Source organism: Camelina sativa, chromosome 12, assembly GCF_030686135.1.
Source record: "Camelina sativa cultivar CO46 ecotype springtype chromosome 12, ASM3068613v1".
Lineage (NCBI taxonomy): Eukaryota > Viridiplantae > Streptophyta > Magnoliopsida > Brassicales > Brassicaceae > Camelina > Camelina sativa.
Genome location: NC_141891.1, coordinates 4718751 through 4735025, shown reverse-complemented (window position 1 = coordinate 4735025; position 16275 = coordinate 4718751). Strand labels below are relative to the sequence as shown.

General features: G+C 34.7%; 4 protein-coding genes and 1 pseudogene across 5 annotated transcripts; 4 read left to right on the top strand and 1 right to left on the bottom strand.

Moving 5' to 3' along the window:
- Nucleotides 1-5325: 5325 nt before the first annotated feature.
- On the bottom strand, nucleotides 5326-8000 carry LOC104730247 (aspartate--tRNA ligase 1, cytoplasmic-like; annotated as a pseudogene).
- A 538-nt stretch (nucleotides 8001-8538) lies between these two features.
- Nucleotides 8539-9397, top strand: LOC104733051 (nucleolin 1-like). Its single transcript, XM_087478823.1, has one exon. It carries the CDS (start codon nucleotides 8744-8746, stop codon nucleotides 9395-9397), a length of 654 nt encoding a protein of 217 aa, XP_087334949.1. The 5' UTR covers nucleotides 8539-8743.
- Nucleotides 9398-10988: 1591 nt separating this feature from the next.
- LOC104730246 (uncharacterized) lies at nucleotides 10989-12919 on the top strand. Of its 2 annotated transcripts, XM_087478238.1 has the most exons (5): nucleotides 11001-11310; nucleotides 11438-11826; nucleotides 12006-12076; nucleotides 12170-12491; nucleotides 12598-12919. In XM_087478238.1, the coding sequence occupies exons 2-5, from the start codon at nucleotides 11767-11769 to the stop codon at nucleotides 12799-12801; spliced, it is 657 nt and encodes a 218-aa protein (XP_087334364.1). In that variant the 5' UTR covers nucleotides 11001-11310; nucleotides 11438-11766; the 3' UTR covers nucleotides 12802-12919. The 2 variants fall into 2 exon arrangements, with proteins under 2 accessions (XP_010447692.1, XP_087334364.1); XM_010449390.3 differs by having other exon boundaries at nucleotides 10989-11826.
- A 222-nt stretch (nucleotides 12920-13141) lies between these two features.
- On the top strand, nucleotides 13142-14515 carry LOC104730244 (putative F-box/LRR-repeat protein 19). Its single transcript, XM_010449387.2, has 2 exons — nucleotides 13142-13616; nucleotides 13745-14515. The coding sequence occupies exons 1-2, from the start codon at nucleotides 13252-13254 to the stop codon at nucleotides 14283-14285; spliced, it is 906 nt and encodes a 301-aa protein (XP_010447689.1). The 5' UTR covers nucleotides 13142-13251; the 3' UTR covers nucleotides 14286-14515.
- A 200-nt stretch (nucleotides 14516-14715) lies between these two features.
- Nucleotides 14716-16054, top strand: LOC104730245 (putative F-box/LRR-repeat protein 19). Its single transcript, XM_010449389.3, has 2 exons — nucleotides 14716-15199; nucleotides 15287-16054. The coding sequence occupies exons 1-2, from the start codon at nucleotides 14835-14837 to the stop codon at nucleotides 15825-15827; spliced, it is 906 nt and encodes a 301-aa protein (XP_010447691.1). The 5' UTR covers nucleotides 14716-14834; the 3' UTR covers nucleotides 15828-16054.
- Nucleotides 16055-16275: the final 221 nt, after the last annotated feature.

Below are 16275 nucleotides of genomic sequence, written 5' to 3'. Positions count from 1 at the left end.
TTAAATATAAATTTATAAATTAAATATTACTGAGAATATATTTATATTTAAATTAAATTAATTAATATTTAAAAATTAAATGAAATATTTATAAACCTTAAACCTTAAACCTTAAACCTTAAACTTTAAACATTTCATTTAACTGATAATTTATAAATTTATAAATATATTCTCAGTTATTCTTAATTTATAAATTTATATTTAATTCTCAGTTATAAATTATAAATTTATAATTTAAATATAAATTTATAAATTTATCAGTTATATTTGATAAAGGAAAAACACTAGGATTTTTATTTTTTCCCCAATTCAAATTCATTTAATTGGGACTTAGATACCTTATAGGTTTATAAAGATAAAGTTGTGTGTTAGTACCGAGGATTGTTGTGGGATCAGTTGGTTAGTGCTATGCTGTCTGTATCTGGGTACCTAGGTTCGACCTGCGGCAGTGGGGATTTCCACAATTTTTTTCGATTTCGATGGATGCTACCTTAGGTTTATATTATTAAGGTTGTATGATTCTTTCGAGAATTGTTATGGGATAAACTGGTTAAGTCATATGCTAAATACGGAAGAGGTCGTGGGTTTGAACCTCTAGTGTGTGGTTTTTCCACAATTTTTTTTCGAAGAAAACAAAACGACGTCGTTTTCGCATTTTACGTGGACTCTGAGTCAGCATCTCTAACGGTTGACTTAATTTCGTTAACGTGGACTGTGAAATTGGCTCAATTTTGTGAGTATAGGTATGAAATTTGAAATGTCTTAGGGTAAATGTATAAATTGGCACTCCTTATTTGTACAGGTAGCAATTCGTACTTTCGGATTGTGTACGGGTATGAAATGGCTCTTTTCCCGGTTCCGGAGTGGTTGGTACTTGAAACCAACCTTCTTCACCAAGTTTAATAAAGTATGGGGTTTTGAGGTCAAAAAAAAAAAAAAATTATTAAATTAAATTAAAATAGCTAAATTATATTATGATTGTAAATTTTACTATTACATTAGTTACAAACTTACAATAAAAGTAAAAAAAAATCAACAAAAGAGATCTAAATGGACTTGAACTAGAATTGATATGCATTATGTTAAAAAACCATATGTAGCTAAATGTATTTTTAATTATATGATTTCAGCTTATATGATACATATATATATATATATGATTTAGTATGGAGGATATGTTCTACCAACTCTAAAGTGGATTCATCATAGAGTTAAGACATCGAGTTTCAATTACTAGAATCAAATGGTCAATGTACTTACCTAGCACAACGCCATCTAGAGTTGTTGTTGTGTCTTGTTTTTTAAATTTCAAATTTTTTTTTGGCATAATTCAAATTTCAAATTGTTTTTTTTTAAAACTCCAAACTTCAAAATTGAATGTGGTATATAATTTATATTTGAAAATTGACATCTCAAATCATTTATAAACTTGCTTAGGTGTCTATTTTTAAAAAAATTATCAACCTTCCTTTGTTTATTTTGAATTGTTTTGTCAATTTATCCTAACTTAGACTTGTATATACATTATTTCTGAAATTGTGTTGATTTCTTGTTTGTTTGAACTTTTGAATATATAATACTTAAAAAACCATTTATTTATTAAATTCTCATTAATATAACTAGACCTTTGTATATTATTGTACTTAATTGATTTCGATAAATTAAAAAGAAAAAAAAAATCAGTTTCGCAAAAAAAAGTCACTATAGAAAGCATTATTGATCATTTAGATTTTTGATTAAAGAAAATGTCGTTCAAAATAAAGAAGTTACTCACAATCTTTACTGTTTATTCAAAAGCAATTTGTTTTTAGTTTTCTACATTCACTTCCAAGTAAAATCAGGACATTAAGTTCTCAAGACTCTCTAACAATAAACTGACACATAATTTCTTAACAATTTCTAAAAGGGCTTAGCTTATCATTGAATCTTAAGCTTGTTACACACATATTAAGAAAACAATTAAATTTTCTATTTTACTTTTCATTGATACACTATTTCATTTGATATAAATAATTAATAAACTAAAAGTTAGGGATAAAACTGAAAATTTGATTCATAAAGTTTGCATCAAGTAAAAAAAAATGGAGGGAATATGTATTTTAATTGTGTTAATGTTAAAACGTTCTGTTAAGATATTTTAAAGCATCATCAGTGGAGATGGTCTTATAATTGGTCGGTCTTTAATTGATCAAAGAAGAGAAATTTGGATTCCATGTCACGAAAAAATAATTTGATTTTTCTATTTCTGAATAGTGTATTTAAAAATTCTACAGAATGAGATAATGAATCTGTGTCATCGGTGTTTCGTTGATGGATCTTGGAAGGCTGGTGACACGTTTGCAGGTGCAGGATGGCTTTGTACAGCGTCTCAGGATTCATCGCACACTATGGGAGCTACCAATTTCCGACGAAGTCTCTCCCCCTTACATGCTGAAGTAGAAGCTTTCATCTGGACTATACGTTGCATGATTGGACATGACTACCAGGACGTGGCTTTCTATATTGATTGTTCAGACTTGGTGAAGATGGTGTTTTCTCCTCAAGACTGGTCGGCTTTCTCGACGCCGATATCAAAATTGATAGGGAGGAGTTTACTTATTTCTCTTTATCTCTTATTTCTAGAAATTTGAATGTACGCGGACGCTTTAGTGCGTAAGGCGCGTATAACTCCGCACCATGTTTTGTATGTAAACAACTTTCCACCTAATTGGCTCCTCTGAGCTTATCTTTTGTTGTCAAAACAAAAAAAAAAGTATATGGTCTTCTCTCTATTCAATTTAATACATTATGGTAAGTTAGTAACATTGACATGGAGACGTTAGACGTACCAATAAATTCAAGACAAGACACACTCTCATATATGCAAAGTGAGAGATCTAAGAATGTTTACTGAAATGACTTTTTAGTTTTAGCTTTCTTTTTCTCTTTCATATGAAAACTCATGAAGCAAATAAGTAATTATAGTTATACATATGTTGTTTAAATTATGTCAATCCAGATTTTAATCAAAAGCCTACCATGATGCATGTAGCTTAGTACTAGAACATGAGAGAATATATAGAATAAGAAATTGTTTCTTTAGAATCAAGTTAAGCAAATTTGAAGCATTATCCATATAAGTAACATAATTGCATAGAAGTGTGTCACTATATCCTATATTGTTTTTGTAGGTGTAGAAATAATCATATGTATATATGAAAAAAAAATTGATATTTTGAGTCAAAGATGAATCTTACTATTCAAGTTGTAACTAAATATATCTTAATTTTTTATCTACATAAAAACACACAAAATAACAAAAATTAACAACAGGAATAGACAACATAAAAAGCAAGGTAATTTCTTTTAAAACAAATTTCTAAACAATAATCCGCGCTTAGCGCGTGAATTCACCTAGTATTATATTTTTTTTTTTTAAGAAGAGAGAGAGCTAGAGAGACAAAAGTAAAGTAGCACTTGTTTTAAAAGATTTTTGGAGATGTATACGACTTTTTTATCCCAAAAACAATAAAATAATTAAGATATACGAATAAGGGTAAAAATACCGTTTGACAAAGATATAAGTAATAATTACTTTTTGAAAAAAAAAACAAAAAAGAAGAAGCTCAAAGCAAAAACTCTGACAACTGCAGCAGCAGATGTGCAAATCCCATACCCATCCCATGTACCACAATTCACCTTTGTCTCATCTGCAATTCTCGTTTCTGTTTTTTACCCGGAAGTTTTGTATATTTACCTTTTTGTACCTTGCTTTTCTATAATCAATCTTCTCTAAACCCTTCACACCAAAAAAAAAATCAATCTTCTCTAAACCCTAAGTCGAAACTGATCTCTATACTCGTTTGGTAGCTTCTCCGCCGACGCCCTAGCCGATGTTACCACCGGAGCTGCCGAATCTGTGTACGCTGCATATCCTTTTCAATTTCCTCTACTTCCTTTTAATCATGTATAGTTAGCTAAAAAGATGCAGAAAATAAGTTAAAGCATCCCATTAAACCAATTCCTAGTTATATTAGTTACAAACTTACAATAAAAGTAAAAAAAAAAATCAACAAAAGAGGTCCAAAATAGACTTGAACTAGAATTGATATATATATATATATATATATATATATATATATATATATAAAGTGGATTCATCATAGAGTCAAGACATCGAGTTCCACTTACTAGAATCAAATGGTCAATGTACTTACCTAGCACAACGCCATCTAGAGTTGTTGTTGTGTCTTATTTTTTTAATTTCAATTTTTTTTTTGGCATCATTCAAATTTCAAATTGTTTTTTAAGTTCCAAACTTCAAAATTGAATGTGGTATATAATTTGTATTTGAAAATTGACATCTCAAATCATTTATAAACTTGCTTAGGTGTCTATTTTTTAAAAAATTATCAACCTTCCTTTGTTTATTTTGAATTGTTTTGTCAATTTATTATAACTTGGACTTGTATATACATTTTTTCTGAAATTGTGTTGATTTCTTTTTTGTTTGAACTTTTGAATATATAATACTTAAAAAAACCATTTATTTATTAAATTCTCATTAATATAACTAGACCTTTGTATATTATTGTACTTAATTGATTTCGATAAATTAAAAAGAAAAAAAAATCAGTTTCGCAAAAAAAAGTCACTATAGAAAGCATTATTGATCATTTAGATTTTTGGTTAAAGAAAATGTCGTTAAAAATAAAGAAGTACTCACAATCGTTACTGTTTGTTTTCAAAAGCAATTTGTTTTTAGTTTTCTACCTTCACTTCCAAGTAAAAAATCAGGACATTAAGTTCTCAAGACTCTCTAACAATAAACTGACACATAATTGCTTAACAATTTCTAAAAGGACTTAGCTTATCATCGAATCTTAAGTTTATTACATACATATTAAGAAAACAATTAAATTTTCTATTTTACTTTTCATTAATATACTATTTCATTTGATATAAATAATTAATAAGCTAAAAGTTAGGGGTAAAACTGAAAATTTGATTCATAAAGTTTGCATCAAGTAAAAAAAATGGAGGGAATATGTATCTTAATTTAATTTTAATTTTAATTGTGTTAATATTAAAACGTTCTGTTAAGATATTTTAAAGCATCATCAGTGGAGATGATCTTATAATTGGTCGGTCTTTAATTGATCAAAGAAGAGAAATTTGGATTCCATGTCACGAAAAAATAATTTGATTTTTCTATTTATGAATAGGGTATTTAAAAATTCTACAGAATGAGATAATGAATAGAGATACTATGCTGATCTTGTACTATGCTGACAAAAAAAAAGAGATAATGAATAGAGTAATAACATTGTTGTTTGGTTATATATATTAAGGTGCAAGCCTATGAGGGTCCCGAGGGAAGAGGGATGTTTTACGGATGTTGTCCAGTCCACAAAAGAGCATGACCACTCGCTCCAGCCCCATTCCGAATCCACCATGTGGAGGTGCACCGTATCTGTCAACCATGCATGTTGCTTAGTGAACAACTATGATAATCAATTTCTAGGATCTCTTAAATACTACTATATAATGGTCCGGGTTTGAAATTTTACCTGAATGAATCGATGTATGTAGATATTGTCTCAACATTAATGCCACATTCTCTTGCACGTTTCTCCAACATTTCTGTGTCATGGATACGTTGTCCTCCTGATATGATCTCCTCGCCTAGTACAAATTTAGTAAACATAATTGGTGGGAAGAAACGTAAGGTAAAGAAACAAGCAGGAAAATATAACTGAAAAAAGATGTACCTCTCAAGAAGACATCAAAGGATTTGCTGTAACGAGGATCATCTTCACAGGGCATTGTGTAGAATGGCCTAACCGCAAGTGGAAAAGCGATACAGTATGTAAAAGTCTGTGTTGTACCTATATTGAAAACAAGAGCATCATATATAGTGTTAGAGCAAGTTTGCAATTGCGATACACAAAATTTAAGCATATCTATGAAAAAAAAGTGGTGGATTAATTACTTTTCCCGAATGAGCTGGCCAAGATTTTTCTCAGATTCTGTGTTTAAATCTCCAAAAGGATCAATCTCCACACCAGCTTCCTGTCAACACATTACGATTACCAAATTTTATTTATAGTCCATTCGCATAACTCCTTCAAGTATAGGTTAGATGCAAAAGAAAAGTCAATGATCATACCTTGAGTATTTGAATCCCTTCTTCAAACGTTAACCTCAATGTTTTTTCATGAAACTGCATTTTAGTGCCAATTATCAGAATTCAATAAAATACAAAAACTCAGTTTCTAAATATTCATTAAATTGCTCATATTGTTACCTTCAAAGGTTCAAATGGGTATTGCTTTCTGACAGTTTCCAGTTCTTTAGAGAACATCTCGTTTATCTTAGTGAATGTAGGCAGAAATAAGTGGTCCACCAGGTCCATTAACTGCAGAAACAGCAGTGATAGCGTATAAGGTAATTGAAATTGAGAGGAAATGATATTATACATATATCTATAAGAGCACAAACTTACTTCGGTATAGTCTCTTTGAATCCCCATCTCCACATCAACACCAGTGAATTCACACAGGTGTCTATGACTGAACGAGTCTTCTGCCCTGAAAACAGGACCAATCACAAAGACGCGTGGAAAGTCACCACATATTGCCATCTGCTTATAAAGCTGAGGAGATTGAGCCAGACAAGCAGGCTTCCCTTTGTAGTCAAATTTAAATACAGCAGAACCTCCTTCACTACTACCACCCAATATTCTCGGTGTGTTGATATCAATAAAACCTTTGGATGATAGCAACTCCGCGAACGTCTACAAAAATAGTTAGAGCTATGTTTTAGCTAAACAGCATAGAACATATCTAGAGTACTAGACTAATACTTTACCTACAAAACTAGCATTACAAATGATAAATCATGTTGCATAACAAAATCTTTTTGCAGAGATCAAGAGCTTACATATTTAAAACGGCAAGTTAAGGTGAATATAGCGTGATTAGCTGGTGTTCGGAGGTCAAGCACCCTATTATTCAAACGGGTGTCCTGAAGGATACGAACATATCGTTTGCCGCGCCCGGTCGTACACTTAGCCGCATCCTGTAATAATCACGGAAACAACCAGCTCTTACTAAGATATAAAAACACTATTTATCAGAATTCACAACACCTATTGTAGTGCAAGTTCCAACAAATCTTAAAACATCATTCTATCTACCTTTTCGGATTTTTCGATATCCGCTTCACTTCTAGCAGCATCCTCCGGAATGAGTGGTAACTTTGGCAAGGATCTGCTGAGGCAGAACACTTTTCTCACTTGAATTTCAACCTGCAATTATAACACAGAGTTAATGTCTTTTTTTATGTCACATTAATAGATCAAAACGAATTCGAAGGTGAAGAAAAAGAAAGCAACCTGCTGCTGTGTGGCTCCGGTCACGGGAACCTTGGGGAAAGAGACAACACCAATAACCTCAACAACGGATTCATCACTCAGATCTTTGAGAAAATTAATCATGTTGGCGCCTACTTTGGTCTCCTCCGATTTTTTAGCCACGCATTGCACCGTGATTCCACTTTGCCTCAAGATCACAAACATTCCTTTGTTAGAGGTTGAGCGAACAGTGTGCACTCGGCCTCTGATCAGAACCTCTGATCCCACCATCTCTCCAACCAAATCGCTAACGTCGGTCCACTCCTTTCCTTCAACAGCCTCTCTCCACGTTTGTGCTTTCGAATCCGGTGACCCGCTAAGAATCACGTCGCCGTAGTTACTTGAGTACTCGTCATCTTCGAGAGACGTTGAAGTTGCGTTACGGGAGGCTTCTTCTTCTTCTTCTTGTTCCTTCTTGCGGCGCAACTTCTCTAGCTTCGCCGCTTCTTTCTTTGCTGCTTTCTTGCTCATCTTCTCTCCAGATTCCTCCTGTGGCGGAGTCGTCTCTGGCTCCGAACTCTCCTTCTCTGTTTTCCTCTGCCTCTCCTTGGTGATAGCGGCTGTAACAGCAGTGACGATCTCCTTCTCCGCCGTGTCTTTCATCAGAAAGTTGCTCTTTTGCGCAATAAAGTCAAGGAGTTCCTCCAGAGTCCCTAGTGGATTTGAAGGATCAAAACTTGTTGCGAACGGCAACGTCGAGGGTTTCTCTTCTTCCATCTCGGAGATTGTCGTCAATGGTTTGCTTTTAGGGTTTTGCGGTAGTCAGTGATTAAATTCAGAATCGTTGTCAATAGGGGAAGTTTTTATAATCTTTGTGGAGAAGAAACAGAGCATAAAACCCTTTTAAACTCGTATTAGGTTAGGGCTCTGATTTCTAATTTCCTTATTCTTTTTTTTTTGTGTAGTTGATATAATTTTGTAATAATCCACGTAATTTCCTTATTCAAGTTTGATTTCCTATATATCATTCAATTTTAATATGGAAAATTGCTACTATTAAATTAAGATTAATAAGTTGAAACCAGAATCCCTAGATCTGAAAAGAAAAAGAAAAATTTTTGGAGCCCTAGCGCAGCCGCTCTTGTCAACTTTGATCACCATGGAAGGATCTGCTGGCATCAGAAGAGGTCTGAGATCGCTGGATTTGAACGCCCGTGTTGTTGTTGCAGACCCTCCGAAACCCAAACCCATACCCCGGACGACGATATCGGTGGAGGGATATGACACGAGGCTCCGTGAGAGTATGCTCTCAAGCTCGCGCTGACGAAACACTTCTCTTCATGCGGAAGGGTCGGACATATTTATGTTCCCAGAGACTATAAAAAGGGTATCCTTAAGAGTGTTGCCTACATGTGCTTGGTCGGAGAAGGTGCCGAAGAAAAGGCATTGGAACTCAATGGAACTGACGTGGGAGGATGGACTGCAATCGTTAAGGCTGCACCGTTGCAGAAAGAATACATGGATCCTCCTTGTGCTGCTAACCAAGCAAAAATACATCGGGTCCTCGTTACCGGGTATGACACTTCGCTTCCTGAGATTGATCTCCAGATGGCGCTGTGTGATCATTTCTCTTCATGTGGAGAGGTCTGGCAAGTTCTGGTTCTCCCTGGCATTCCAGCTGAAGCTATAATATATCTTAGGGGAAAAAGTTGTGTAGTAGACAAGGCGCTTAATCTAAATGGATGTAACATGGGAGGAATGAATCTTGTAGGTAAACGTAATCAGCCGCAACCGGGAGACATAGTAATAAAAAGAAAGCGTCTCTGCACTACTACTGGCTATGTGCTCCCAAGTGTCTTACTCAGGGCGTCCGAGGATGACAAGAAGAAGTTGGAGTTGGAGATGGAGATGGAGATGAATGAGAAGAAGAAGAAGAAGATGAAGATTAAGCTGACCAAGTTGGACAAGGAGATTCAGGTGCATAGGGAGAATAAGGTGAAGTTTGATATGGAGAGGAAGAGGAGGCTAGAGATGGAGAATCTTGAGATGGCTCTCTCTAATTAGGAGAAGACGAACCACCTCTCTTTATTATATGTATTTTATTACCTTTGTTTTAGTAAGTTAAAAAGTAAGGTAAGTAATAAGCTCATCTGCGTTTCGTTTATGCACGTATATGTATGATATGTCCGTTCTCTGTGTCTTAAAAAGATAATGTTAGCTCAATGTATTATCGTCATCTGCTTTCGCTAAAATAAAAAATTATAATAAAAATAAAAAATTAATTAATAAGTTTGTTTTACTTAGTTGTTTTAACGTGTAAATTCACAAACGAAATCAGATCGGTTCATCTGGAGATAAACCTAATTAATAAACCAGAAAATGTTTAAAGTTTATTGTGTAACTAATTATGTTGATCACTTTACTAAAATACATTTTATTTAAAGTTATCATCATATTTAAAGTTACACAATAAAATTTCAAACTATTCTACCAAAAAAAAAAAACTTTCAAACTAAATTCAAAATTTTTTCTCCAAATTAATAATAAAAAATATTAGGTTTTTTCTAATCGGTTCGATTAATATTCTTAGGGGGTATTCAAATGGGATTTTGGAGGATTTAATGGGATTTAAGAGATTTTGGATTTTGATAGTTTTAAGGATATTTTGATGGATTTGTTAGGTTTTCAATTTTTTAAAAGGAAAAGTAGTTTGTGATTTGGTTAGATTTTAAAGGAATATATTAGATGATTTTAAGAGATTTATATGACGAGAATGACATTGCAGGATGCAGGTCTTCAGAAACCTCCAGAGATACTTTCATACCCTCAACAACTTGGTAATAATAATAATCTTGACAAATCTCCTCAGCTTGGCTCGCATCTTCTTACAGTTCTTTGTTTGCTATATATATTGTTATTAGTGATCACAGACACTGGACTTATTTGGTCATGTTACAGTACCACGGGACGAGAAGGAAGTCTTATACGTATGTCCTTCATGCCACATAGGAACATGTTTTGACTATTTATTTTTCAGAAAACAAATCTTTCAAAATAACATCTTCTAAGGTGTGATTTTTTTAATTGGATTTCTAATGTAAAAATGTATTCAAAGTCTCCTATTATCTGTGTTTTTACTTTCTATTAAGAAAAAGTTAAATTTTGAATAACAGTTGATTCTATATGATTTTTATATATTATTGATTGAATAACAAGATACTGTGAGTAATTTTTAAATGATTTTATAGAAATTCCAAATTGAACAACATTGGATTTGGGAAGTAATTTAAAAATCATAAATTGAACAACATATGATTTTAATAGAAACCCAACATCTTTCAAAATCCTCATTTGAATACCCTCTCTTAGACACCCTAGTTTTGATATAGAAATTTAAATATTAAGGACAATTGACCAGAAAATCTTAAAGCATTTTTTTTTTTTTTTTTTAGTTTTTGACTTCTAAATATAAGTTAGAAAACTAACCAATTTTTCTCTCGAATATTATTTATTGACTTTAGTTGGAAAAAAAATAAAAGAAAAGTTGATTAGAAAGGCTATAATGGTCATCTTCAACGATGGGTCCAAAAATATCATATGCAAAAATACACACATACATTATAATATAAAATAATATATATATATACACATACATATACACACACATGATACACACCAGACCAATCTCCATAGTTTCTTCTTCTCCTGTTTCACTGTTTGTCCAAAACCCAACCCCATATCTTTACAACCTCTCTCTAGATAAATGTTTACATACATATCCAACCATATCAACTCTTTTAATCTCTTCAGTAACCCATATGTGCCTTTTTTTAATTCAAATCTCCTCTACCCAATTTATCAAATCCACCTCACAAAAGAAATGAACCAAATCATAAACACAATACAATAAAGGAAGAACCTTTATTTGTTTACTTGGTCAGCATTTCAATGCCTGCTCTTCTGCAACTTCCAAAAGGGTACAAAAAGTTAAAAAGAAATAAAAGTTTTTATTTTTTTTTTTCTCAATTCTTTCTTTCTCTTTTCCATCTTGAATCACTACTAATCCTAGTTTTTTTCTCTGGTGCTTGTCTGGTTGTCTCATAGACAGACTTCTCTCACAAAAAGAAAAGAAATAAAAAGGAAAATCCAAATTTTTAATTTTTTTTTGTTCAATTTCGATTTTTGTTGTTAATGGGCACCCAAAATCAATCAATTATGTGGTGGCTTCTTTGGGGTTTCTTTAAGTCTTTTGGTCAGAGTGATGGTTTCATATACAAAGGAATAAGACTACCACCACCATTAAACCTAATCCCTTTGCCCTTTCTCTCTTCCTTCTTCTCATCTCTCTCTCTCTTTTATCTTTCTTCTTCTCTTTCTCGCTTGCTTGGTGTCTTTTCCAATCTGTGATTCCCAGATTTCACTGAACAGATCCGATGAACTCCTCTGCTGGCAATGCCCGACTAACCCTTATGGAGGTTTTGGAGTTGGAAAAGGTAATTGATTTTTCTAGGGTTTTGAATTTGAAAATTTTCTGGGTTTCTTATTTGTTTTGATTTCCTCTGGATCTGCTGATCTTGGTGATCTGATGCTTTGTCATTAATTTGGGTTTGGAATTTGTTTTTAAAAAGTTTTGAAATTTGCTTCTCTTTTGTTGTTGTTGTTGTTCTCTCAGGACTTGGAAGTCAAAAGAAGGAAACTGGAGATGGTGAAACAAAAACGATCGTCTCTCAAGGCAGAAGTTAGGTAATAATTATAATCTCTGATCTTCTTCATATGAATTTACGTGTTTTTGTACATTCATTGGCTTATTGAGTGTTTGATGGAATGAAACGGTAGGTTCTTGAGACGTAGATACCAACACTTGAAGCAAGACCAAACTCTTGTAACATCTCCAAAGTTGTTGAGATTGTCAGAATCTGGTGGTGAGAGAAAGAAGCACTCTAGTCTGAGAGCATCTGTCCCTTGTTTTGATTTGAAACAGAAGGATACAATTTGCAATGAGAATGAAGCATTGGCTAAGAATGCAAGTCGTGACTTGGAAAAGAAGCTAAAAAGGAGCAGAGGAAAGGATACTTTGACTTCACTTCCTGACCTTAACGGAGAGGGAAACACTTCTGTCACCAACAAAGTCCCGGGCTTTGACCTTAACCAGATCTCGGTATAGCCAAAACAACTCTTGTTATTTTTAGTGTCTTCCTTTTTTGTTAGAGTCTTGAGAACTTACTGACTGTTATTTGTGGGTTTTGTTTGCGTTTTGGTTGCAGAGAGAAGAAGATGAGCGGGAAGTGAATGGTGAGAATATGGTCGCGGAAGCAATGAAGAATGCAATGCTTGATAACAGAGTCAGTGATCTACATGACAACAAGAGAAAGTTACCGATTTGCGGAGATGTGGAGAAAGAGTTACATAGAGCAGTGAAGAGGAAGGTTACATGGCAAGATCCAGTGGCTTTAACTTTAAGTGTTTAAGGTTCTTAATATGTAAAGTAGGATTTGATATAATAATATAGGATTTGATATATTGATATAACTCAATGTGCACATATGCTTTACAAGTATATATAGATTATTATAAGGTTTGGTTTGATCCATATGCCCAACATAGGAAAACATATGAACAACTCTTGTCATAAGTGACAACTCTTGTCAGAATTGCATGTGTTGTTGGCTGTTCTTACACATTCTCTTCATCGAAGTCATTAGCCATGATTAACTTCAAAGCTCAATTGATTCGGTTGAATATTTAAACTGGGAAGGTTACTGATGACCCCAATAGCTAAAAATTGAAAAGCTCTGTTTTGTAGGAGTAAGCTGAAAAAGTCTCAACATTTTTGTTTTCAACAACTCTATAAAGTATTAAGTCTAAACATTTGAAGTTTATTCGTGTACTCACACGACGAAAACGTCCATTTCAATCTAATGGAAGGCAACGACGGCCAAGGAAAGGTGGAGATGGGTTCAGGACTCTGTCCTGACTGGTCTGAGATGACTCGGGAATGCCTTCTCGACATCTTCTCACGGCTGAGCCATGAAGAGAGATGGATCGGACCGATGCTGGTCAGCAAGAGCTGGATGAACGCATGCTTTGATCCATCACTCAACACCATTTTCGATCTCGAAACTCGGTTTTTATCGTTCCCGGAGTCGATCAACTGGTGGACTCCAGAGTTTGAGGATAACGTCGATTCCTTTTTACGATCTGTTGTTGATCGGAGCCAAGGTGGTCTCACAGAGATTCGTGTCAGGCACTGTACAGATCGCTCTCTTTCTTACGCCGCTCAGAGGTACGCATCATTGCGTAATATTTGGTTTCAACTATGTTTGGGAACTCTTTTCCAAATTACGTTTTGTTGTAATCTCGTCGTTCCTAATCGTTTACATGTCAATATGTTCCATTTGCATTGCTTTGCAGGTGCCCTAAACTTGAGGTACTTTGTATCAAGAGCTGCCCAAATGTTACAGATGCATCAATGGAGAAGATAGCCTTAAACTGTCTAAACCTTAAAGAACTTGATATAAGCTACTCTTACGGTATAACTCACGAGTCTTTCATAATGTTGGGGAGAAACTGCCAAAATCTGAAGATTCTCAAACGGAATTTGTTGCCCCGGCTAGGTCCTAACCTGCCTACAATTGTCGCTCCACTAGACTATCTGGCTACGTTTCCTAGATACGGCAATATTGAGGCTAAAATAATTGGGAGATACATGCCACAGCTCATGCATTTGGAGATTCAATACTCCACTTTGACTGCTAGAGGTCTTGACTCGATTTGTAATGGATGTTCGAATCTAGAGTACCTAGACGTAAGCGGATGTATATCCTTGAACAAAAGGGATATAACCACATGTACCTCAAGCTTGAAGAATTTGAAGGAGATCTATAAGCCGGACTTCGATCCTTCCATTGCTATTGTACACCTTCTAAGACCAGGTAATCCAAGAGAAGAATGAATGGTGATGGAGCTCTGTTTCGTCTGTAACATATTTACTTTGTTGTTATCTATCTATGTGTTTGAATACTTAAAACAGTGTGAAACTGAAACCCCTTCTCCTTTGCCTTGTCTTTAAATTCCCCATTTTTATTTTGTGTGTGTGTGTAAACATTACAATACCTTTGTAGTACATTATGGTCGTCTTTGCTTTGAATTTTAGTGTCAAGTGAATACACATTTGAGGAAAAATGGACCAATTTGATGATTACAGAATTCGCATGTGTTGTTTGGCTCTTCTTACTCATTCTCTTCATCGAAGTCGGGAAGCAAAAACGTTTGGCTCAAACACCAAACCGACAGAACATTAGCCATGATTATCTTCAAAGCTCGAATATTAAAACTGGAAAGGTTTACTGATGACCCAATAACGAAAACAAAAAAGCTAAAATTGAAAAGCTCTGTTTTGTAGGAGTAAGATGAAAAAGTCTTCAACATTTTTGTTTCCGTCAACTCTATAAAGTCTAAACACTTATTCGTGTACTCAAACCACGAAACGTTTTTCAATCTAATGGAAGTCAACGACGGCCAAGGAAAGGTGGAGATGGGTTCAGGACTCTGTCCTGACTGGTCTGAGATGACTCGGGAATGTCTTCTCGACATCTTCTCACGGCTGAGCCAGGAAGAAAGATGGATCGGACCGATGCTGGTCAGCAAGAGCTGGATGAACGCATGCTTTGATCCATCACTCAACACCATCTTCGATCTCGAAACTCGGTTTTTATCGTTCCCGGAGTCGATCAACTGGTGGACTCCAGAGTTTGAGGATAAAATCGATTTCTTTTTCCAATCTGTTGTTGATCGGAGCCAAGGTGGTCTCAAAGAGATTAAGATCAGACACTGTACAGATCGCTCTCTATCTTACGCCGCTCAGAGGTACGCATCACTAGCGTGACTTGCTTTGCTTTGATTCCATGAAGGTTGCTTAGCTCATAATTCTTATACTACTTATATCATTTGAAGGTGTCCTAAACTTGAGGTACTTTGGATTAAGAGCTGTCCAAATGTTACAGATGCATCGATGATGAACATAGCCTCCAACTGTCGAAACCTTAAAGAAGTTGATATAAGCTACTCTTATGGTTTATCTCACGATTCTTTGACAATGTTGGGGAGGAACTGCAAGAATCTCAAAACTCTTAAACGGAATCAATATCCCCGGCTTAATACCCACATGCCTACAATTATCGCGCCACTAGACTATCTGGCTCGATACTCCAAATACGGGAATGCGGAGGCGGAGATTATTGCGAGACACATGCCTCAGTTCAAGCACTTGGAGTTTCGATACTCCACATTGACTGCTCAAGGTCTTGCCTCGGTTTGTGAAGGTTGTAAGGATCTAGAGTACATGAACTTATACGGGTGTATATACTTGAGAAGCGAGGAGATAACTACGTGTACCTCGAGCTTGAACAATTTGAAGGAGATCAATAAGCCTAATTTCATGTTCCCTATGGCTATTTTACGCATGTCAAGACCGGGGAATCCCAGAGACGAATGAACTGGTGATTGGTTTATCAAGACACGTACTTACATTTTGATCAACTTGTTGATCGGTTTAAATACTCTACTTCCTCTATGGCATATCCACTTTGTTCTTTATCTATCTTTGTATACTTAAAACAGTGTGAAAACCCTTCTTTCTTTGTACCTTTGTAGTGTACATTATGCTCGTCTTTGCTTAAGGTCTGGATTTTAGTGTCGAGTGAATACACATTTGAGGATAAATGGGCTAAATTAATTGTAGTTATTCAACGAAGAATACTAACTTACGTGTTCATCGTTAGTAGCTTTATAGCTTGCCATCTAAGCAACACCAGCATCCACTAATTAATCAGTATCTTAATATCGGTACGACGATGTTTAAAGCACAATCCGGTCCCAGATCTAACTGAAGACAGACCTTTCTACGTACGTCCACATAACGTGATCCTTGAACCATATTAGGG